The 23943-nt window shown below is 42.8% G+C and overlaps 2 protein-coding genes across 2 annotated transcripts; one reads left to right on the top strand and one right to left on the bottom strand.

Annotated features, from left to right (window-relative positions):
- Positions 1-1530: 1530 nt before the first annotated feature.
- ROMO1 (reactive oxygen species modulator 1) lies at positions 1531-3137 on the bottom strand. Its single transcript, XM_039227143.1, has 3 exons — positions 3026-3137; positions 2708-2838; positions 1531-1723 (listed from the first exon to the last, which is right to left on the bottom strand). The coding sequence occupies exons 2-3, from the start codon at positions 2836-2838 to the stop codon at positions 1615-1617; spliced, it is 240 nt and encodes a 79-aa protein (XP_039083074.1). The 5' UTR covers positions 3026-3137; the 3' UTR covers positions 1531-1614.
- On the top strand, positions 3138-21604 carry NFS1 (NFS1 cysteine desulfurase). Its single transcript, XM_039227142.1, has 13 exons — positions 3138-3285; positions 3895-4004; positions 4716-4832; positions 5633-5716; positions 10728-10880; positions 15075-15168; positions 15843-15977; positions 16527-16684; positions 17110-17215; positions 17295-17376; positions 18032-18115; positions 18513-18602; positions 20953-21604. The coding sequence occupies exons 1-13, from the start codon at positions 3189-3191 to the stop codon at positions 21014-21016; spliced, it is 1374 nt and encodes a 457-aa protein (XP_039083073.1). The 5' UTR covers positions 3138-3188; the 3' UTR covers positions 21017-21604.
- Positions 21605-23943: the final 2339 nt, after the last annotated feature.

Here is a 23943-nt window from a genome sequence, read left to right as displayed (position 1 = left end):
CTTTCTTTTTGAGAAATGTTTCACTATATAAACTGAACAAAATGGCTTAAGTTCAAACATTTTAAGTGATTTCCTGGTTTAATTGCATGTTCCTTTATAAAGGAATTTGAACTTGGAATGAGCCATCATCATTTTATTCTGATCTTTGTTTCAAGTTTATCTACCTTGAACCTTTGAGTTGGCAGTGTTTCTCCAAATGGAAAGATTACTTTCTAGTGTCAAGGTCCTCACCTGCTAATTTCTTTGTACTGTATTGATTTGTTAGTGTTAGGGCACAGTTTCAATGGGCTTCATCGGATATCAAGATAATCAGTTTGAATTTGGAGGCATCACAGTTTTCTAACGGTCCTTTTGATGGACACTTAGAATTTCTTCCATGAATTGCTTCAGTTATTTAACCCAAAGAAAAATTTCAAGATTCGATTATTTTTCAACTCTAGGCAGTGGTGGTCTTTTATTAAAACCTTCTAGTATCTTTATAACTAAATCTTCTATTCTTAATTCATGTCCTATCAGCTTTGTTCGGTCTTTCCTTTCCAGGGAGGTGGGCTAACTTAGGCATTTATTTAACCACATAGGTGATAGAAGTGGCAAAAATTTGCCCACTGGTGCAGAACGAAATTTATGCTGTAAATGATATGAAGGGAAATGTACAGGTAATTTGAATAGTGTGAGGGCTAGAAAACAGTCCAATGAATGGAGTGAAATCTTTCAGGTAATTCCTGAGACAGCATCCTACCCTGGGAAATCTAGCTGGTGTAGATACTCTGGTATTGTTGTGGTTGCAGCTGCAGGAGTGTCTTTATGACTCCCAAATATTCAAGTGTAGTTTTTGTCTGTCATAACATCATTTTACTTGGACAATGATTCTTTTTTAAGTAGGCTCCATGCCTACAGTTGAGCCCAAGGCAGGTCTTTACTCCCATCAAAACATTTGGCTGAGCCACTCGGGTGCCCCACAGGTTAGTGCAGTTTTAAAAGTTTGTCAAGGGTTGTGTGGCAGGAGTAGCTGAGGATCACTTGGCCTTCTTACAAGGAACCTATCTTATGTAACGTATTAACAGTTTTTTTTGTGTGTTGGAAGGGGGTAGGTTCATTTTTATACAATTGATCTCTTCATGGATGGCTGGTTAGGAAATTATGAGGTTTATGCAGTTACGCTACAGAAGTGTCTGATGGCTTGAGTTTGTTTCCCCATGGAGGATTTGCTCTTTTTTGTGATTAAGTCAGCAGACAAAATCTGAAGGATAATTTTTGGGTGAACATGGCTTTGGTAAGGAGACAGGTTAATGCCACCTTTGCAATGTGACCTTTAAGAAACCCAGATTTAGTCTCCGCCTTTAAAATGGTGAGAATAGTATCAACCTTATGGGGTTGAATAACAAAGAGTTTATTAAAATCTTTGGAAAGTTCAGGCATGGAAAATTTCCTAACTGGAGTAACAATCTGAAAAATACCCAAACTACTCATTGGCCCACCTCATGAGCTCTAAGCTGGGTATAGGCAGAAAGTGAGAAGAAAAAACACTCAGACTACTCAAAGATTTGTTTTATTATAGTACATGAGCTGGGACTGATGGGAAGGTGTAGCTGTAGTGGACAACCATTGCCCTAATTAGCATCGGATGCCCATCCCGATGGCCATGAATGTGCCAAAGGTGCCGCCACTCTGCATCATGGTTTTCCCGATGCCGCCCATCAACTCTCGACCCCGCATTCCGATCCTAAGAGAACAGGAAACGAAGTTGCAGCCAACCAGGAACAAAAATACAAGAAATGGCATTAAACGGCCCTTTTAGTAAATCAAGCCTTCTTGAAGTCTGGCAGGATATTATCTCTTTCCACCTGAGATGAGTAATGACTAGCAAAAAAGCATTTATCACCGTCTCTGGGGCTTTTATGAGGAGTATCATTCAGTATGACTCCAGTTTTGGGGAGGCAGCTGATGCAAAATACCTGGAGAAACTGGGTTTTTTTGTTCTGGTATATATAGAAACGACTTTCTGATGGTTTCCTGGTATTAAAGCAATGACTGTGGAGTCAGACCTGTGTTTATGTCCCAGCTCTACAATTTACAGGCTATGCTGTGTGACGTGTAAGACGGGGATCATGGGATTGTTGAGATAACACATGCAACATTTAGAACAGCTATTCACTCTGGGTAAGTGCTCAGTAAATGGTAATTTACGATGTGGGAAAAAAATGGGAATAACCGTCTGTATTACATGCGAACATTACATTTAGGGTGCTTCGTATCTATATCCTGTTTCCAGTACACTAAAATTGCTCTCAATAAGTTTATGCAGAACTAGAAATAATAACAGCAGCGACAGTAGTTAACAACCATTTATTGAGCACTTGCTATGCGCCACATTCTGTGCGAAGTGTGCTCTGATTTGATCCTTACAACTCTATGAGCTAGATGTTACTGACCTCATTCTACACTTAAGGAAACCCAGACTCCACTTTGCTTAAGTTTACAGGAGTAAAGAGGCTTTCTTTCCGTTTTGAGTCAGAGCTCGTATTCTCTGGCGCCGAGGTTTCCGACCTTTTCATCCAGACTGAAGGTGGAAGGGAAATCAGTCTCACTCATTAAAGGACAGCGAGGGAACTGAAACAAAGTAGGTTCTATCCAGGCTGCAGGCCAAGTGGCGCGGGGCGGAAATGTCCGGTAGTTCCGCCCAGAGATCACCGCCCTCGCCCCTCACCTGAGACAGGAAAAGGTGCCAAAGAGCGCCCCGGCCGCCATGCCCACTGCGCAGCCCATCACAAAGCCCATCTTCACGCGGTCGAAGCAGCTCGGCTGGGACTGTCCGTAAGGCCCCACGGCCACCGGCATCTGCGGGGTTCGAGGGTTAGAGGAGTGTGGGCCTAGCCGCCAGCCCGATTCGAGGAGGGGCTGGAGGAGGCGGGATGGGGAGCGGGCCCAAGGGTTCGGGGAAATCCAGGGAGGAAAATAAGCGCGTAGCACGACTCAATCACCCTCCTAGTGTTCGGGTCCCCGCGCCTCTGTGCCCCCACCTCACCTCGTTCGCGGCTTCGGTCGCTCAGTTCTACGTCTTACACAGAACGCGAGGCGGAGCACGCCCGTGGCCTGAGGAATTGCTTCCGGGGCGCGGAGCAGAACTTCCGGGAGCGTGTAGCGGAGGAGTGCGGCCGCTTCGGGCGGGGGGCTCTGCTAGCGGGACCATGCTGCTGCGAACCGCTTGGAGGCGGGCGGCCGCGGCTGTGCGGGCCGCTCCGGGGCCCAGGTCCGAGGCGCCCGCTCGGGGGCTGCGCTTGCGCGGTACGCTCCGGGCCTTGCTCACAGCCACCCTCCCTACTAGCGCGGACCTTCCCCCTTGGGGCGGCGAAGCACCGAAATATTACGGAGTCTCCCTCTTCCGTCCGCTGCCCGGACCCTCTGACCCTTCCTGCTGGCTACACCCCTCAGACTTTCTCAGACCGACCCTCAGTACGGTTAACTTCTCCGCGTCACCCTTTAGATCCTGCCCCACAGGCCTTCACACCTCTCCAGCCCGACTTTTTTAGAGATGTTGGTCGTCCAACCAGTCATCTTTAAAGGAGATCTTAGCTACTCCGCCTCCACCCCCCTTCTAAATGGCTTTGCCCTTTTCGACCCCTTCCCGCTCCCAACGGGGCAATTCGAATATTGGCCTTACATCTCCCTTCAAGAACATGGTCTCTCTCCCTTACCTCCTTTTACAATTTGCTTAAGTTCGGTGATGCTTTGTTTCCTTTTCCATTGAGATTCAACCCCAGCAGCCTTTCAGCTTTTCGACTTGTCGCACCTAAACCCAACTTTCACTTTCTGCTGTCTTGGATAACCTGTGTCCATAGTTGTGTTCTTTCACGCTTGGCCACACCTTTTTTTTGTGTGTGGGGGGGTGTTCAGTTGTAGATCTTGCTCCCCATTCGGCTGTTCCCTCAGATACAGCCACTGCTCCGGAGGTGGAGTCAGTGCTGCGACCTCTGTATATGGACGTCCAAGCTACAACTCCTCTGGTAAGGATGGAGGGGCAGCTTTCCCCAAGGCTATTTATAACAGGTTGCAGAAGTGACAGTGCAGAGAAATGACTGGATCCTGCAGAAGTGAGAGTCATTGGGAAGTGTGTCTTTGGAAAAGCACTGAGCCAGGAGTCAGGATCCTTAATTTGTGATCCACTAAAAATGGCCCTACTACTTACTGGCTATTGCCCTTGGTGAGATCACTTCAGTGTAGGCACTTTGGTAGTAGTTAAATGCATAGGCTCTGGAATTAGCTACTTACTAACTATGTGAATTTGGGCACGTATTACATGGGTTAAAAGACATAAAGCAGCTCTTTAAACAGAGCCTGGCACATGTTGAGCACTTCAATATTAATGGAAGGTTTCAACATGTGAACTCTTGTCATGTCCTGGCCCTTGTAGATCACATTGCCTGGCAGGAATGGAAACATGCAGAAACAGCTATCAGGACAAGGCAATGTTTGTAGATTACCAGGGGAGATGGTAGAATAATCATCTGGTAGAATGATTTAAGATGGTTTGAAAGTGGGAGTGTATTAGGCTGATATTTGTTTAGTACCTAATGGGATAGAAGAATGAGGCTTCCTCTAGGCAGTGTCTGAAGGGTTGGGAATGTGTTGTGGTAGGTTGGGTAAGTCCGAGGGGATGGATTGGGGCCTGAGTTACCTATGGACTCAAGGAGACTGATATATTCTGTTGTGCTCAGGATCCTCGGGTGCTGGATGCAATGCTCCCTTACCTGGTCAACTACTATGGTAACCCACACTCCCGGACACATGCTTATGGCTGGGAGAGTGAGGCAGCCATGGAACGTGCTCGCCAGGTTGGTATAGAGGACTCTAGGAGGTTCTGATGTCAGAGGTTCAGTGGACTGTGGGAAGCATTTCCTTGGTTGCTCTGGGTGGAGGTGGAAGTGGTTTGGGGTTCTTCCCAGAGGAGATTTAGAGAGCAGGCCTTGAAGTCCCTCTGAAAGCATTTTATTGGTTTTTATATTTCCTAACTAAATGATCTTTGGAATCTTATCTAATTTCTCTAAACCTTAATTGCCTCACATTGAAATGGAGATTGTAATAGTTCCTGATCATTAGGATTATTGTGTGGATTAAATGAGATCTTGTGATGTCTTTATTAACACAATGCTTATACATAGTAAGAGTGCAAAAAGTGATTTTTAAGAAATCAATATTAATGTTATTGTTTTGTGTTTTTTCAAATGTATTTATTTATCTTTGAGAGAGAGAAGGAGCATGAGCATGAGTGGAGGAGGGGCAGAGAGAGAGAGAGAATCCAAGGCAGGCTCTCTGCTCAGTGTGGAGCCACACTCGGGCCTTGATCCCATGACCACAAGATTAGGACCTGAGCTGAAGTCAAGAGTTGGAAGCCTAACCCACTAAACCACCCAGGCGTCTCTATTATCATTTTTTATCAGATGGGAAGAGAGCCTCGGATCTGGGATGTAACTGAATCTACCTCTTGTCTGACCCTAATGGGTGCAAAGCTTCTTGGACAGTTGATAGAATGAGGTGGTGCACTTCTTGACCCAGAGCTCTGTCCCAGCTGTGTCTGCAGTTGCATTCCTGCCTGAGAAGCTGATGTTATTTATCTCTGTTTCTTGGTTTGCAGCAAGTAGCATCTCTGATTGGGGCTGATCCTCGTGAGATCATTTTCACCAGTGGCGCTACTGAATCTAACAACATAGCAATTAAGGTAAAAGAACCAAAGGATATATCTGGGCTTTCCTGACTTGGGAAATGGTGTCCCTCGATCATTTGGGCTCGTATATATATTTCCCAGCCATCCACGCCTACCTTATTTTGAATAAAAGACACAGGCAAACATGCATTCTTTCTGATTTGTTGCTTCCTTCGACCCTTTGTGATCTGCTCCATTTAAGTCTTTACTCCTATTGAACTGAGTTCAGTGAGGTAGTTGGGCATGAAAGGAGGTGGGTCTTCAGCCATTAACCACCAGTGTTTTGGATGGCAGCTACTTCAGAGAGTAGATAATGGTGACTCAGATCTTTTCCTCATCCTTCTGATCTAGTCACAGAGAAGTCCAGAATCCACTTGCAATTGAGAGTGCTTCTCTGCTTTTGGTTACCAACTTCACCCTTATATATATGATTTGAGGGCTGCCTTCCTCTCAGCCTTCCCTTTTCTTTCTGATGACGACGTCTATTTGCAACAATTTTGACCAGCCAGCTGTCCCTTCTCTTTCTGTAGATTTTCCCATCTTGAAGTACTGGTTGCTGTGCCTCTGCAGATACTCACTTCATTGTGGTGTCTCTCCCAATCAGATGAGTTCCCCGATATGTGGTGGTGAGGGGTGGGGGGGAGAACCAATCCATGGAAGCTGGTGACACAGACAGTGAAAGGATTCACCCAAGTGGAACAAAGGAGATAGAAGTTTATTGAATACACCTACAAGGGAGTCCTGCCAGGACAGCAGAGGAGATACTACAAGGAAGCAGTGGGTGAGGGCTGTTTTTAAAGGGGGAAGGTGAAGAGGTATGTGGACTTACAGAATTTTCCCTTTCTTGGTAACTATGCTTTCTTGGAAGTAGCCCATTGGTTAGTTAGGGCCTATGAGTATTTCGAGGTGGGTCACCTAATGGACCTGTATGTATTCAGCCAGGTGGTCACGTGGGCCCTTTTGCTTTGATCAAGTTTCTGTTGCTCAAGCCTGTTGTCTAAAAGAAGTATCTTCATTCATCACCCATTCTGAAATCAGTCACTCTGTCCTTGCGTTTGTGGTGCTAACAAAAGTAAAATTCAACTCTCAATAGTCTTGCTGGTGTTTCATATAACTTAACCTTATTGGACTGGGCCTGGTTGCCTGGACCACTATAATTTACTGCCTGTAAATACAAAGGCTCTGAGAAAGTGTGGACTACTGTAGGTTCAACTGCCTCCCTCACTCCTTAACCTTTATATCTCAACTGTGCTGCCAGTTGGTTATTCTTGACAGACTTCAGAGTCATCAGTACTCTGCCTGGTTGTTAGCAGGAAGGTGTCCTTCCTTTGGAATGCAGAAACCAGACCCAGAGTGCAGATCTTCCAAAAATAGGGATGATTTCTGGAATGGGGAGTATCTTTTTAAAAAATTTTTAATGTTTGTTTACTTTTAAGAGAGAGACAGTGAGAGTGGGAGACGGCAGAGAGAGAAGGAGACACAGAATCCGAAGCAGGCTCTAGGCTCTGAGCTGTTAGCATAGAACCTGATGTGGGACTCAAACTCATGGACTGAGATCATGACCTGAGCCGAAGTCAGATGCTTAACCAACTGAGCCACCCAGGTGCCCCTAGGGAGTATTTTTTAAAACTTTGGAAATGTTTCCTTTGAAAATCTGTGCTGTTCCCAAACCTGCAGGTGAGGGATTGCTAAGAATAATTGTGAGTTTTCCCCTTAGTCTCATGGATAGCTAAATATATGTCTGTTGATAGAGAATTTGACACTGTGGGTAACCTAGATAGGAGAGAGTGGAAGGAAGTGGGGAACTTTTAAATGCTTTCCTTTTTATGTTTCTTATCCTCAAGAACATATAGTTTTTTATGTAGTTACAAGTTTGGCCTAATTAGTTTTATATTCTTCTTTTAAGGTAGTACTCTGTAAGCTCAAGGGGCGAATGGGGTTGCACATTTTATTTCTTTAACTTCTTTCTAAAGATTAAAAAAGTTTTTTTAAATTTATTTCTGAGAGAGAGAGAAACAGAGTGCAAGAAGGGGAGGGGCGGAGAGAGAGGAGACACAGAATCTGAAGCAGGCCTCAGGCTCTGAACCCAATGCAGGATTTGAACTCATGAACTGTGAGATCGTGATCTGAGCCAAAGTCAGACGCTTAACCGACTGAGCCACCCAGGCACCCCTCCTTTAACTTTTTTTTTAATGTTTATTTATTTATTTTTGAGAGAGAGAGAGCACAAGCAGAAGAGGGCAGAGAGAGAGAGGGAGACCCAGAATCTGAAGCAGGCTTCAGGTTCCAACCTGTCAGCGTAGAGCCCGACACAGAGCTCGAATCCATGAACTGTGCTATCATGACCTGAGCTGAAATTGGACACTCAACCAACTAAGTCACCCAGGTGCCCCTCCTTTAACTTTTAAAAGTAGTCTGTGCAGGGATGTAGCTGGCTGGCTTAGTTCGTAGAGTATGCAACTCTTGATCGTGAAGTCATGAGTTCAAGCCCCACATTGGGTGTAGAGATTAAGTAAGTAAATAAATCTTAAATTAAAAAAAAAAAAAGGTAATCAGTGTGTATGTGATGACATTTTTTAACCCTATAGAAAGGTTTAATGTAAAATGTCAAGTGCCTGAGCAGCTTAGTCAGTTGAGCATCTGCAACTCTTGATTTCCACTCAGGTTGGGATTGAGCCCTGTGTTGGGCTCTGTGCTGATCATGGAGCCTGCTTAGGAATCTCTCTCTATATCTCTGAAAAATAAATAAACATTAAAAAATAATTTAAAAAGAAGTGTAAGTCTTCCTCTTCTTTCCCTTTTATTCTGGCCCAGAGTCCTGCTTTGTAGAGTTAGTTCTAAACTAATTCTGTTTAGTATTGTTCCAGAAAAAAGGATTATACATATATATGAATTTGCTTTTAATATTTTCATAAAGCGTAGCTTGCCATATTTATTCTTCTGTAACCATTTTTTAATTTTTTTAATTTTTTAATTTTATTTTATGTTTTTAAATTTTTTTTTAGCGTTTTATTTATTTCTAGGAGAGAGAGACACAGCGTGAGCAGGGGAGGGTCAGAGAGAGAGGGAGTCACAGACTGAAACAGGCTTCAGGCTCTGAGCTGGCAGTCAGCAGAGAGCCCGACGCGGGGCTCGAACCCACGAACCGCGAGATCACGACCTAAGCGAAAGTCGGACGCTTAACCAACTAAGCCACCCAGGCGCCCATGTAACCATTTTTTAAAACAAATTGAGCTTTTATGCTCTTCAGTTTTTTTTTAATGTTTATTTATTTTTGAGAGCCAGAGTATAAGCGGGAGAGGAGCAGAGAGACAGGGAGACACAGAATGCAAAGCAGGCTCCAGGCCCCAAGCTATCAGCACAGAGCCTGATGTGGGGCTTGAACTCATGAAATGTGAGATCATTGACCTGAGCCAAAGTCAGATGCTTAACTAACTGAGCCAACTAGGCGTCCCCTTCTGTAACCATTTTCTTTTTTTAATATTTATTTTATGAGAGAGAGCGAGCATCTGCAAGCAGGTGAGGAGCAGAGAGAGAGAGAGAGAGAGAATCTCAGTGCAGAGCCTGATGCCGGGCTCCATCTCACAAACCATGAGATCATGAGCTGAACCAAAATTAAAAGAGTCTGACACTCAACTGACTGAGCCTAAAATCGTCTCTATTCCTCTGTAACTATTAATAACATACCCTATGTCCTTCCATTTCAAACTCCATAATTTTTAATATAACGATATTATTTTTCATGGAGTTGTGCTATCATAGTTTACTATTCATTACTTTATCGGTTGGATGTGTTTGATTTTTTCATTTTTTTTGAAGATTGTAAATATAATGAAAACATATTTCATCTCTATGGCTTGATCTGTTTTTTGAAATATTCTCCTAAGGTAAATTCCCAAAAGAGGAATCACAGTTAAAGAGTGTCACTACAGCTTTTAAGACATCTTTGTAAATGATTTCCTGAAAAGATTATAACATAAATACTGCCACCAGCAAGGAATGAGTTCAGGAGTTTCACTTCTACACTGGCAGCTTTGGGTATCAGTATCAACATATTTGCATGTTTTGCTATTTAAGTAGAAATAAAGAGACGGGTTTTTTCCTGGGATGCTAGGAAATCTACCTGTGGTATATTTTCTACCTGTGGTATAATAAATATATTTGGTCTTCCTGGGACAGAGCCTCAAAAATCCTTGGAGTTTCCTGAATAATAGAAATGTCTTTTGTTATTTATAACAAACCCCTCTGGACCATAACCTAACTTTATAGTAATGAAGTGACTCAATGTGGTCCCTTAGTTTGAAGGGACAGACTGGCCACTCCAGAAGGACAAAGCATGTGATTAGAGGGTTGGAACTTTCAGCTCTACTTTCCTCAGGGCAGGAGAGGGGGACTGGAGATTGAGTTCAGTCCTGTGGCCAGTGATTTAATCAGCCATGGTTCTGTAAGAAAACCCCCATAAAAACTCTGGACAGTGAGACTCAGAGGACCTTCCAGATTGGTGAACTCATGGATGTGCTGGGCAGGGGGCATGCCTGGATTTACAAAGACAGGGCATGGAAACTTTGTGCCCCTCCACTCCTCAGGCTTCACCCTGTGCATCTCTTCCATTTGGCTGTTCCTGAATTATATCCTTTATAATAAAACCCTAATAGTGTAGTGAGAACTCCAGTGAGTTCTGGGAGTAACATTCTGGTGAATTACTGAACCTTAGGGGCTGTGGGAAGTACTGAATTTGTAGCCAGCTAGGCAAAAGTCCTGGGGAGTGACTTGTGACACCTGGGCCTTGTGGCTGACATCTGAAGTGGGGTTAGTCTTGTGGACCCAAGTCCCTTCATCTGTGGTGTTTGTACTAATTTACGGTAGTTAATGTCAGAATTAAGTTGAATTGTAGGATATGTACTTGGTGTCACAGAGTTAATGTTGGAGCATACAACCCTTGCCTACTTTTTCTTTCAAGTGGGATTGAAGTCCTTGCTGTCTCTCTGAGCATATTCTCCTTCCTTCCACCACCACCAATTTCTAGGGGGTGGCCAGGTTCTACAAGTCACGGAAAAAGCACTTGATCACCACTCAGACAGAGCACAAATGTGTCTTGGACTCCTGCCGTTCACTGGAAGCTGAGGGCTTTCAGGTCACATACCTCCCGGTGAAAAAGAGTGGGATCATCGACCTGAAGGTAGGAGTGGCTACTGGCAGAAGGGGCAAAATAGGAGGAGCTTGGCTTCAGCCTGTGCATTTGTCTCTTCAGCCTCAGTTGGAGCTTGAAGGACTAGACCTAATGATGAGGGGGAGCTTAGAGACATAGGCCTGGGGGAGAAACTGAGCATATGTTTCCCCTTGAGTGTATATTGTCTTCCTTTTCTCTGGAGGATTTGTTTCTCAGCTTTGTCAGTGCTTCCTGGTTTATATGAGGACTGCTTGGTGTCTGCAGGATGCCAGGGACTCAACACTCACCATGGCAAAGCTCTGGCCTCCTCCTTCCCTGTACTTAGTTTCTCATCCCTCTAAAGAAGAGCTGTAGTTTTTGTGTAGAATATTTCCTATTATGGTCCATATCCTTATATATACATTTTGAGTAGTGAGTTCATACATCTTGTCCACCAGATTTTGGATACCAGCATCCCTAGTCAAATCCTAAGATACCGTGTATGGACAGAGTCCTATCGTATGCAAGTAGAGATAGTTTTACTTCTTTGTTGCCAACCTGGGTGTTGTTTTTTTCCTTGCCCAGTTGCCCTGGCAAGAACTACTCGTACAAAGTTGAATAGAAGTGGCGAGAACAAACACCCTTGTTTTGCCACTGATCTTGGACAAAAGCTTTGCCCATCAGTATAATGTTAACTTCGGATTTTTCATAGCTGTTTGTCCTTTGTTAGATTGAGGAAGAGAACTTCCAACTTTGTTGACTTTGTTGTTGTTGTTATCATGAAAGCATTTTGGTTTTATCAGTTGGTTTTTTGTGTTTATTGCGGTAGTCATAATAGTTTTTTTTCTCTTTTAATGTGGTGTATACATTGATAGGTTGCTGGATTTGGTTTGCTAGTATTTTGTTAAAGATTTTTGTATCTCTATTCATTAGGGATATCGATCTGTACTTTTGCGATATCTTTGGTTTTGATATCAGGGTAATACTGGTCTCAGAATAGACATGTTGGTTCTAACCTACGGTTTCAATATTGATGACCACTGTGCCCTTCATAAAACCCTCCATTTTAGCCACACTGCCTTCACATGTCTCTGATATGCCCTGGCCAGGCCTGCTGTGGGCCTGTTCTCACATATCCCCTTACTTTTGATTTGTTGTCCTTTTGCTTGCACATACCTTAATTTTCTCCCTCTTTTATTTTTTAATTTTTTTTAATGTTTTATTTATTTCTAGGAGAGAGAGACAGCGTGAGCAGGGGAGGGTCAGAGAGAGACGGAGTCACAGACCGAAACAGGCTCCAGGCTCTGAGCTGGCAGTCAGCACAGAGCCCGACGCGGGGCTCGAACCCACAAACCACGAGATCATGACCTAAGCGAAAGTCGGGCGCTTAACTGACTAAGCCACCCAGGAACCCCATTTTCTCCCTCTTTTAAAAAGTTAGCTCAAGGGGTGCCTGAGTGGCTCAGTTGGTTGGGTATCCGACTTCAACTCAGGTCATGATCTCTCAGTCTCGGGGTTCGAGCCCCGCATCTGGCTCTGTGCTGACAGCTCAGAGCCTGGAGCCTGCTTTGGATTCTATGTCTTCCTCTCTCTCTGCCTCTACCCCTCCTTCTCTCATGTGCACGCACGTTTTCTCTCTCTCTCTCTCTCTCAAAAATAAACATTAAAAAAAAATAAAAACTTAGCTCAAGTTCACTTCTTTGCTGAAGTCTTTTTGGATACTCCAACCCCTTTTAATATGTTTCTTCCTCCAAATTCCTTAAATTCCTTAATGGCTTTTTACTTCTGTGCTCTGTTGTATGTTTATGTCTATCTCTATCTACACTAGATTAAGTCTCTTGAATGCTAGGAGCACTTATTTTCTGGCTTTTTATATCTCATAATGCTTCACATGTGCCCTTCTTTCACCTCATAGAATTTATTATGCCTTATTGTCTTGCACTAGGGACACACGGGTGAACAAGACAATCTTAGTCCCTGCCTTCAGGAGCTTACATTCTAGTGAAGAGGACAGTTAACATATAAACAAATGAAATAATTATAAATTGGGATAACTACTATGAAGGAAGCAAAGAAGAAGCTGAGAGAAACGTGACATTGAGAATCTCTGTTAGACCAGTGTCAGGGAAAGCAAGATGTTGGGAGGATGATTAAAAATTCCTTTAAGATAAAAAAATTTTAATCACTTGAGGTCTCTGCCTCAGTGCTGTTACCAGTAACCTTGATTTTTGCTGCTTACTTTGTTTACAGCTTACTCTGACAACCTTACATAGGAAAGGCTCTCCCTCTCTTTTTTTTATTAAACTTTTAATTTTTAATTATTTATAAATAAATAAAGATAGTTTTTATTATTTTTTTAATTTTAGAGAGCATAAGCAGAGGAGGGGACAGAGGGAGAGATAGAATCTCAAGTAGGTTCCACACTCAGCACAGAGCCTGATGTGGGGCTTGATCTTGGGATCATGACCTCAGCTGAAATCCAGAACCAGATGCTCAACTGACTGAGCCACCCAGGCTATTTTTATGTATTTATTTATTTTTAGAGAGAGAGAGAGAGGTGAAGGGTAATGACAGAAGGAGAGGGAGAGAGAGAATCTTAAGCAGGCACCACTCTCAGGGCAGAGCAGGACATGGGGCTTGCCCCTAAACTTTTAATTTTTAAATAATTGTAGATTATTAAATCTACATGTGGTTTTAAAAAATAATACAGTGAGATCTCATGTACCCTTTACCTAGTTTCCCCATGGTAATATCTTGGGAAAGTGTAATACAGTATCACAACTAGGTGTTAAAAATAGGCCCATCAACCCAATCAAAGGAGGGATGCAGATACTGGGAACACAGTGAAGTGAGTCTTTAATCAGTGTTTTTGCAAGAGCCGTGTCTGATGGACAGTCATACCTGGGGCAGTTACAGCAGACAGTTTATCTCCTAACATGCAAGCCCCTCTCCTGGTTCCTCATTGGCTGGGTACTACAGAGGTTACAGCCTTACCTGGACGTTGCCTGTGCCCACATAAGGCAAAAAGTAATCTGATTGGAACAAATGTACATTCCCTGAGGTGACACAGAGACTTTCAGTCTCTCCTCCCTTTGTTCTTTGGTGCATGCTCATTGCAAAGCCCGCAAAAATAAGCCCACGAAACATAGAATGGAAGAAGAACCAGGAAGTGAAGTGTCTTAGGGTTTGGGACTCCACTGGCGGAGGGGGGGGGGGTTCATACATATTTCCAATATGTTGTATTCCTTTTTTATTTATTTATTTATTTATTTATTCATTTCTAGGAGAGAGAGACAGTATGAACAGGGGAGGGTCAGAGAGAGAGGGAGATACAGACTCTGAAACAGGCTCCAGGCTCTGAGCTGGCATTCAGCACAGAGCCCGACGTGGGGCTCAAACCCACGAACTGCGAGATCATGACCTAAGCGAAAGTCGGACGCTTAACCGACTAAGCCACCCAGGCGCCCCTCCAATATGTTGTATTCCTGTTGTTAATTAGACAGCAGAGCTTTTATTTAGTATTTCTGAAAATGAATCATCTCCCTTATTTCTCACACAAGGTAATGAATGATCTGGAGAGAGTCTGCCAATCTTGTTCTTGTTTTCCTAGTTTTACTTGTGCTTACTCATCATGTGTAGGTTTGTGTAACTACCATCACTGTCAAATTATATTTTCCTCACTGCAGTGATGCTGCATGTTCTGTTATAACCACTAATTTGATCTCCGTTTCTTTAATTTGTCATTTCAATAATGTTACATAAATGGAGTCATAAAGTATGTAACCTTTCAAGACTAGATTTTTTCACTCTGGTAAGTCTGTCGAGCCATTTAGGTTGTTCCTTTCTATCACTTAGTCATATTCCATGGTATGGAGGCTACCAGTTTGTTTAGTCAGTCACCCATTGAAGGACATCTGGGTTGATTCTGGATTTTCGCTATTATGACAAAAGCTGCTATGAACAATTACGTATAGGTTTTTCATGTGGATCTTTTTTCATTTGCCAGTATGGCTATATCATTTTATGTTCCTACAAGTAGCAGTAACCAACTGTTTGATGTAGTTTCTTTGAATCCTTGCCAGCATTGTGTTGTCACCTTTTTTTTTTTACCATTCTGATAAGTGTGTAGTGAAAGGCCCCTTTTTAAAACTAAGCTTGCCTACATTCTGAGTTAGGGAGGATTTTGTTGTTACTATATAATCTCCTTGCTCCTGATACTCTTAGGAACTAGAGGCTGCCATCCAGCCAGATACCAGCCTGGTCTCAGTCATGACTGTGAACAATGAGATTGGAGTCAAGCAGCCCATTGCAGAAATAGGTGAGTATTTTGGGTGGAGCTTGATGCTTGCCCACCACTGGGAATCATTTGAGGAGCAGGAGTGGTCTGGGAGGGAGATCAAGGGAAAGGGAGTTTCAGTTCCTTGTTTAAAGACCTGTTGTAATGTGGCATAGCCAGGATTTGAATCCAGGTCTAGTATCCTTTATGTTCTTTTCATTTAACTGCAGTTGATGCCAAAAACAAAACACTGCCCTTTTTTCCTCTTCCTCTTTCACTTTTGTCACTTTAGAACATCTCTTTATTATGCTCACTTAGAGCCAGAGACTCATTGTAACTCTAAGGCACATTAGCAAATAGATCTGCTAATCTTTGCTTCCTTTTAATTAAAAAGGATGTAAAAGTTAATTTGATATATCAAAAAGCCAGTATTAATAAGATAAAAAGAGTCTTATGCATCAGAATATCAGGGATATTTTGATTTGGTGATTGGTACTTGCCCTTTATTTGGTCAAGGAAGCTGGCTGAGAATGACAGAATGAGAGGGAGGGAGAGAGGGAAAGAGAGGAAGAGAAAGAGAGAGAAAAGTTATTTACTATATGGCTAGAAGCTAATGCCAGATGCAGTTTTGCTTTAGAACTCATGGTACATTGTGGGATCACTGCCAGGTGACTTCCCAACATTGTGCTATGATTTCCCCTCTTTTGTTTCCTCAGGACAGATTTGCAGTTCCAGAAAGGTATATTTTCATACCGATGCAGCCCAGGCTGTTGGAAAAATCCCACTTGACGTCAATGACATGAAAATTGATCTCATGAGCATCAGTGGTCATAAAATCTATGGTCCCAAAGGTACTAGCCCTTCCTTGCATTCCTTTTCTCAGACTTCCTGGTGAAACCCTAGATAGATGTTCCTTGAACTCATTTGGAACTACCATTGCTCTCAGAGGAAGTTGTACATTGATAGTGCTTTGCAGAATGCAGAATGCAGCACTGCTAATACAAGTGTCCTTTAGCAATAACCAAGAACACTTGCCAATTTGTAGACTCTTGCAGCTAACTGTATATAGCAGTCTATTGTTGCACGGTCTCTTTAGAAAATCCTTAGAAGGCAAGTAGAGTTTAATTTGGTTGAGGAACAAAGGGTTTTTGTCATATCAAATTTAGCTAAATAAGTCCAGCTACCTTGTCTATTAGTTTTCAATTTTTTTAAATGTTAAATAATTTTGATAAATGTTATGCTTTTACTTGTTTCTCCCTTTCCTCCAACTTTTTTTTAATTTTGAAAAATATCAAGCTTACAGAAAAGTTGAAAGAATATTTTGACACTTTTGAAAGTGAAATTTTGTTTCATCTGCATTTTCCTTTTTTTTCTCTTTTGTAACAAACTTTGTTTCCCAGGGGTTGGTGCCATCTATATTCGCCGCCGGCCCCGCGTACGTGTGGAGGCCCTGCAGAGTGGAGGGGGGCAGGAGCGGGGTATGCGGTCTGGGACAGTGCCCACGCCCTTGGTTGTGGGCCTGGGGGCCGCATGTGAGGTGGCACAGCAAGAGATGGAGGTATGGAGAGAGCAGTTCCTTTCTTCATCTTCTTCCCCTGTGCTGGGTCTCCTTTTAGAGGCTTATCAGCACAATTGAGTCAGACCTCCGCCTGAAGAGGAGGTTTAAGAAACCCATCCTTGTCCCAGTGCTGCTAACATCTTGTTCGGAGGGAGGTGTTACGGGCTCCAAAATCCAGGCCCTTTCAGTAATTATTGGCTCATTTATTTCTAGCTTATTGGAACCATGTGTCCAGTTATTGAGCACCTTTGCACACTAGGTGCTGTGCTCAGTGCTGGGGATACAGTGGTGTCCATGAGTAACACAGGATGATAAGTGGGTCTGATGTATAGTCACTTCTGGGCACTGGAATAGGGCCCCTCATCTTGTGTGTTTCTGAGCTGCTAATGGTCACTATGCTTAGTACTCCCTTGCCTGCTCCTCAGTACGACCATAAGCGTATCTCAAAGTTAGCAGAGCGGCTGACACAGAAGATAATGAATAGCCTTCCAGATGTGGTGATGAATGGGGACCCTGAGCACCATTACCCAGGTATGCACATGTTCTTTCTGTCCCCATTTTGGAAGCGCCTGAGACTTTGAAGCTCCTCTCACAGTGATTCTCTCTCCAGGCTGTATCAACCTTTCCTTTGCATATGTGGAAGGGGAGAGTCTGCTGATGGCACTCAAGGATGTCGCCTTATCCTCAGGGAGGTGAGTTGGACTGGATAGACAAGAACTATGATAGGGCTCATTAGCCTGGCCTCTAAGTGGTATAAGACATTATTAGGCTTCCTAGTGTGGCGATGTCAGGCACAAGAGCTCCTGGCCATTTTGTAAGTGCTTGTTTTTTAGCTGGCTTGGCACTTGCTGAAGTTTGTGACCTTAGGAGGGCGTCCTGGGGTAGAACTTTGTGCCTTATGTGATCCCAGAAGGTATGTGTATCTGATCTAGTGTTATACTAGCAGTTCTGTTGCAGACCCTCAGAATTGAAGGATGCTCCAAAGGCCACCAAGGGTTTAGCTGTCATCTAGGCTGCTACTGATGGTGTATTCACCCATAGGGGAGTCAGCACTTGGTTCTCTGCTGGCTCTGGTTGTCAGACCCAGCTCATGTGGTATCATGCTCTGTCATGCTTTGGCAGTGTCCTTGCTGAAGGAGGATATCCTCCATAAGGGTCAGAGGAGCTATGTTCACCTCCCAGAAAATGCAGGCAGCCTTGGGCCTCTTAGCTCTACCAGATTAGAATGTCTCTTGTATCTCCATATAATGACTTCAGGGACCTGTGGGTGGAAGCCAGACGAGAGATTTGTGGCTAAAAGCCGATGTTGATTATGAATTGAGCAAGACTCCTTGTCTTTCTCCTCAGTGCCTGCACGTCTGCATCCCTGGAGCCCTCTTATGTCCTTCGAGCAATCGGCACTGATGAGGATTTAGCTCACTCTTCTATCAGGTCAGTTTGTTGAGCTACAACATTTATGAAAACCATCTTCTTTTGTATTCTTCATCTCCTGTTATAGTCTTCTCAGACTTGTTTTCCTTATCCATTCTTGATTCTTCTTGAAAGTTCCTACAGCAGTTCTCAGATTTCATTGAGTATCCTCTGGGAAGTTTATGAAAGTTGAAGATTTCTGAGTCCGACACTCAGAGATTCTGACTCACTAGGACTGGAGGAGGAATAGGAGACTTCTCTGGTGACGCTAATATGGGTGACCCACCTTCTGAGAAACTCTGGCCATGTTCTTTGCTCATGTCTTCTGTGGAGTAGATCTTCATTGAATATTTGCTGAATGAATTTACCCTGGTGCCAGAGTTCAGATGTGGAGCTCTTCTCTTATGCATTTTTTCAGGTTTGGCATTGGCCGTTTCACTACAGAGGAGGAAGTAGACTACACAGTGGAGAAGTGCATTCACCATGTGAAGCGTCTTCGAGAAATGAGGTATGCAGTATGCACCAGGGACCCTGTGGAAGAAATTGGAGTGCTGACCCTTCTCTTGTCCTCAGGCTATGTCTTCACACTGCCAGAAACCAGCCTTTAAAAACACTTGGATTTAAGGATTTAGAAGTTCCACAAAGTTGGGGCTGCTGGCTGGCTCAGTTGGTAGAACATGTGACTCTTGATCTTGGGGTTGTGAGTTCAAGCCCCACAATGGGCATAGAGCTTACTTTAAAAAAAAACAAAACAAGAAGTTCAATAAAGCAAAAAGGTGAATCTCCTTGGCTTCTTGTTTTCAGAATATGACAAAATTTTTTTAAAAACTAAAGAACTGGGGTGCCTGCGTGGCTCAGTCTGTTAAGCATCCGAATCTTGATCTCGTGGTTCATGAGATTGAGCCCTACATCAGGCTTTGCACTGATAGTGTGGAGCCTGCTTGGGATTCTCTATCTCCCTCTCCCTCTGGTCCTGCCCCTGTGTGTGCACTCTCTGTCTCTATCAAAATAAACATTAAAAAAAAAACTAAACAACTACATAAATTCAGATGTTTTCATTATTATAGTATTAATAGTTGTCATTGCAGCATTATCAATACAAAATTAGCAATTTGTAGACTAAAGAGAGAAAACTCTCCCTTTAAGATAGGGATTCTTACTTTGAGTTCTGTGACTAGACTTCAGGAGATCTATGATAGCCCTGAAATTGTATGCTAAATGTTGTGTTCTTGTGCATTTTCTTTGAAAGAAAGTCCATAGTTTTCTTCAAATTCTCAAAAGATTAAGAACTACTACTCAGAGCGTTCTTTGTAAAGATCTTTGTAAACAAGGTCAAGAGATGCTTTATCAGCCAGCTGCCACCAGGGCTTCCCTTAGTAGTCATAGAGCTCCACTTCTTCCTGGAGACATTGAGGTCTCTGGATTTTTTCAGAGTCTGTCTCTGTCCTGGTTAAATTCAACTTTCAAGATTCTCTTGATCTAGTTATTAAGAGCATGGAAGTTTAGATATATACCCTTCTTCCTTTGATGAACTTTCCCAGGCCTCTCTGGGCTCTGGATTTCCTTCCCAGGGTCTAGTTGTATTGCTTAAATATCTACTACTTGCTTAGTTTTCTTAGGCTCAAGATTCCTCCTTGGCTTGACTTTTTGGTACTCTGGCATACTGAAAGGGCATTTCTACTGGACGATGCTGCAAAGCCTTATTCTTCTTATCTGTGTGGCTTCAGCATCTTCCCCCATTCCTTCTGACCTTTACAAAATGAATTCAGCCTAGTTTCATTAACTCTCAACTAAAGCTTTATTTTGTTTTATTTTATTTTAGAGAGTGAGAGCACAGCAGGGGAGAGGGGCAAAGGGAGAGAGGGAGAGAATCTCAAGCATCTCCATGCTCAGTGCAGAGCCAATGTAGGGCTCAATCTCATGACCTGAGCCAAAATTGAGTTGGACACTTAACCAACTGAGCCACCCAGGCACCCCTAAAGCTTTATTTTGTGAGTCTATGAGAATAAAAGACCTCTAAAAAGAAAGGACAGGGAGGAGGTGGCTAACTTTAAGGAGCCATGAAAAGTGTTATACATAGAAAGGCATGTTGGGAATGCATGGTGTAAAGGAAAGGGATAAGCCAAGGAAAGAATGAAATTACGTGAAAGAAAATTTACTGGGGAAATTCAAACCACAAATCCCATGGTCAAAATACATTGATGTATTATCTGGTCTGGAGTATTGTCTAAGGCGTTCAAGCTGAAGGGAATCAGAGATTAGTAGATATTTCTCAGCAGTAGTTCTTGTGTGACATGGGATGCTCAGGTCTAAGATCCAAGAGTTATTTTTGGATTGGAATCACAGTCAGACTCTGGGGAGACAAGGCTGGTAGGAATTGGATAAGAGTGCTATATATCCATATAATTTAAGGCTAAGCTCTAGCCCCAACTTAGAAGTAGAGTAAAACCCAGAAAGAAGTGTTGAAAAGCGGTCCATGTGTGGTGGGGATGAGTAGAGAGGCTGAAACTTGCTTACACAGGTCCTAAGGGTCTTGGTTCCACCAGGGAAACTGTGTCCATAGTCTCTAATGAATGGGATGAGAGCTTCTTGAATGTGGCCACAACTGATGCCATTGGCTTGGCCCCACTAGAGCTGACCCTGAGGTACCGAGTTATTGTTTGTTGGCAGCTTTGGAGATGCTAGACTGGCAAGGATTTAGAAAGAGCTGGGAAAGACTTGCTAACCACTATGTTGGGTCTGTTACGGCAAGGAAGTGGAGAGACAAGAAGAGATGGAGACAAGTCAGGGGTCAGAGACCAACGTTGGCTGTTTCCTATCTAAGCCCTTACTCACCTAGTATCTCTTTTCTTTGGCAGCCCTCTCTGGGAGATGGTACAGGATGGCATTGACCTCAAGAGCATCAAGTGGACACAACACTAGAAGAGTGAGCCTCTGACTTTGTGCAGACTGGCTTCTGCCTCACCAACCCATGCACATCTGGGTATTTTGTTATACCCAGTGGATGCTTCATGTTCAAACCAGAATTGGTGTAGCCCACTTGACTTCAGCATTAGCCCACCTCCAAGATAGAAACACAAGAAACTATCTTTCCTGAGCCTCAGCACCTTTGGTGGAGAACACGCACCATTTCTCTCTAGGAGTCCTTCTCTGGTCTTACGGTGGATGGATATTCTTGGTGGAGAGAGCCAGAGGAACTGGAAGAAGGTTCTTTGTGCAGGGACCTCAGTGATATACATGGACTTTTGAATGTTGCTTACTACTACTCAGCAAGACTGACTCCTTCAGGAACAACATAATCAACTATTTAATTTCTTTTTTGGCTCCAAAAGCCACCTCTTCATGTTATAGACTGAACAGCAAGTTTTTTAGAAGGCTTGTCTCCTGTTCTTGTCCTTCATTTCTTTTGACCTAATGAAGCTAGAAATATCTATGTGACTCCATCTACTATTCTAATTTATGTTTCTTTGTAAAAAATTGTTAATCTGCAGATTAAAGAAATAAATTCACCTTCCTGTATTTACTTTGTGACTTTATGAAAGTCTCAGGGAAAATTCCATGCTATGCTTGGGAATCATGGAGCAGACTACCACTCTACTTGATTTCCATAGATGACTCAATCTGCTTGTATCTTTTTTTTTTTACTTTTTTAAAAATTTATTTCTGAGAGAGAGAGACAGCATGAGCAGGGGAAGGTCAGAAAGAGAGGGAGACACAGAATCTGAAACAGGCTCCAAGCTCTGAGCTGGCTGTCAGTACAGAGCCCGACGCAGGGCTCGAACCCACGAGCCGTGAGATCATGACCTGAGCCAAAGTCGGACGCTTAACCGACTGAGCCACCCAGGTGCCCCTGCTTGTATCTTTTTATTCATCAGTTATTTGAGTGTTTCTCAGGTGCCTAATGTTGTTCTGAGTATTGGACCAAAAGGACCCTGCCCTCACTGAGCTTTCATTCTAGTAGAGAAACAAAAAATAAGACATAAATAAGGCTATTATAGATTGTGGTGGGTGCTATAGAAGAAATATAATGGCAAGAGGAAATAACAGGGAGAAACTACTATGCTATGTATACTAGGAAAGCTTTTTTAAGGAGGTATTACTTAAGCAAAAACATGATTTCCAGCCATGAAAGAATGAGATGAATGAGGAATGAGAAGCAACTGGAAGAGCAAAGGGCCTGAGGTATGAAAAAGCATGTGTTTGAGAAACCTATAGAGGGCAAATGCAGTTTTCATTTGTGGGTCTGACACTGTAGGTGGATAGTTACCAGCACTAAAAAAAAAAAAAAAAATCAGGAGAAAAAATAGATTACATCAGTGTATTTTAAGTAGTTTTTTTGTTTTTCTACTTTAAAAAAAAAGTTTATTTTTAAGTAATCTCTATACCCATATGGGGCTAGAAACTACAACCCTGAGATCAAGAGTCTCATGCATATGACTGAACCAGCCTGGTAACCCTTAAGTATTTTATTTGATTATATATTTGATTGTGTATACCTGGCTCCAAGTGTATTATGTGAGTGATAGTCAAAAAAATTTGAAAGCTACTAGCTAGAAGTATGGTAAATACAGGTAGACCAGAGGAGGAAGTTTTTAAATAAATTTTTCATTATGAATAATCTTTTTTAAGTTTATTTATTTATTTTGAGAGAGAGAGACCATGCAAACAAAGGAGAGATAGAAGGAGAGAGAATCCCAAGCAAGCTTCACACTGTCAGTGCAAAGCCCGATGCATGGCTCAGTCTCACAAACCATGAGATCTTGACCCAAGTCAAAATCAAGATTATGGCACTTACCTCAAATACTCAGGAGCCATTATTCTGAATAGTTTTAGATTTAGAGAAAGTTTGCAAAGACAGTACAGAGGTAGATGTCCATCACTTAATTTCTTCTAATTTTAACAACTAGTATAAAACTTGGCATATTTGTCAAAACTAAGGGATTATTAGCATCTGTACATTAGTATTAACTACAGATTTTATTCAGATTTCACCAGTTTTCCCACGAATGTCTTATTTCTATTCCAGAAGCCAATCCTGGATTCCAAATTGCATTCAGTATGTTTTGTTTTTAATGCACTATATTATAGCTACAAAGAGTATATATAATGAGGTGTAGGTTTATTTTTTTTTAAATGTTTTATTTATTTCTAGGAGAGGGAGAGACAGCGTGAGCAGGGGAGGGTCAGAGAGAGAGGGAGTCACAGACTGAAACAGGCTCCAGGCTCTGAGCTGGCAGTCAGCACAGAGCCCGACGCGGGACCCGAACCCACGAACCGCGAGACCATGACCTAAGCGAAAGTCGGACGCTTAACCGACTAAGCCACCCAGGCGCCCCAGTGTAGGTTTGATTTAAAAGTGAGACTGGATTTTCTAATTTGCTGCTTTTGGCATACTGAGCTAGCACCAGGCAAGTCTGCCACGCAAATCTTCGCAAAAGCTTGTTGGAACTGTGGAAATTTAGTCCCTGATTTTCTTAGTTGATTCCTTTCTGATTTGGAAGATTAGTTCAATTTTGGTAATAGTCATCATGTTGAAAACTAGCCTCTGTACTCCAGAGCTGGAATATAACAGGAAGACAGTTTGGGGATAAAGAGGAAAGGCCGTTTTATTTACTTCCAGGCAAAGGAGGCTGCAGCAGTTTTTAATGCCTTCAAAACTGCAGACCCACGCTGGATAAAGGCTAAGGGGTTTTATAGGAAAATACAGGATCTGGGTGGTTTGGATAGGAATCTGGTAGTATTCCAACCTTATTGGTCAGGTCTTCATAGTGATCTCATGACCAGTGCTGGCAATGGCCATCCGAGTCTCATTACTAGACATACATTGAGGAAAGCGAGATGTCAACACT

The sequence above is a fragment of the Hyaena hyaena genome, unplaced genomic scaffold, assembly GCF_003009895.1.
Source record: "Hyaena hyaena isolate Hyena2069 unplaced genomic scaffold, ASM300989v1 scaffold_25, whole genome shotgun sequence".
NCBI lineage: Eukaryota > Metazoa > Chordata > Mammalia > Carnivora > Hyaenidae > Hyaena > Hyaena hyaena.
This window is presented reverse-complemented; position numbering and strand designations above follow the sequence as displayed.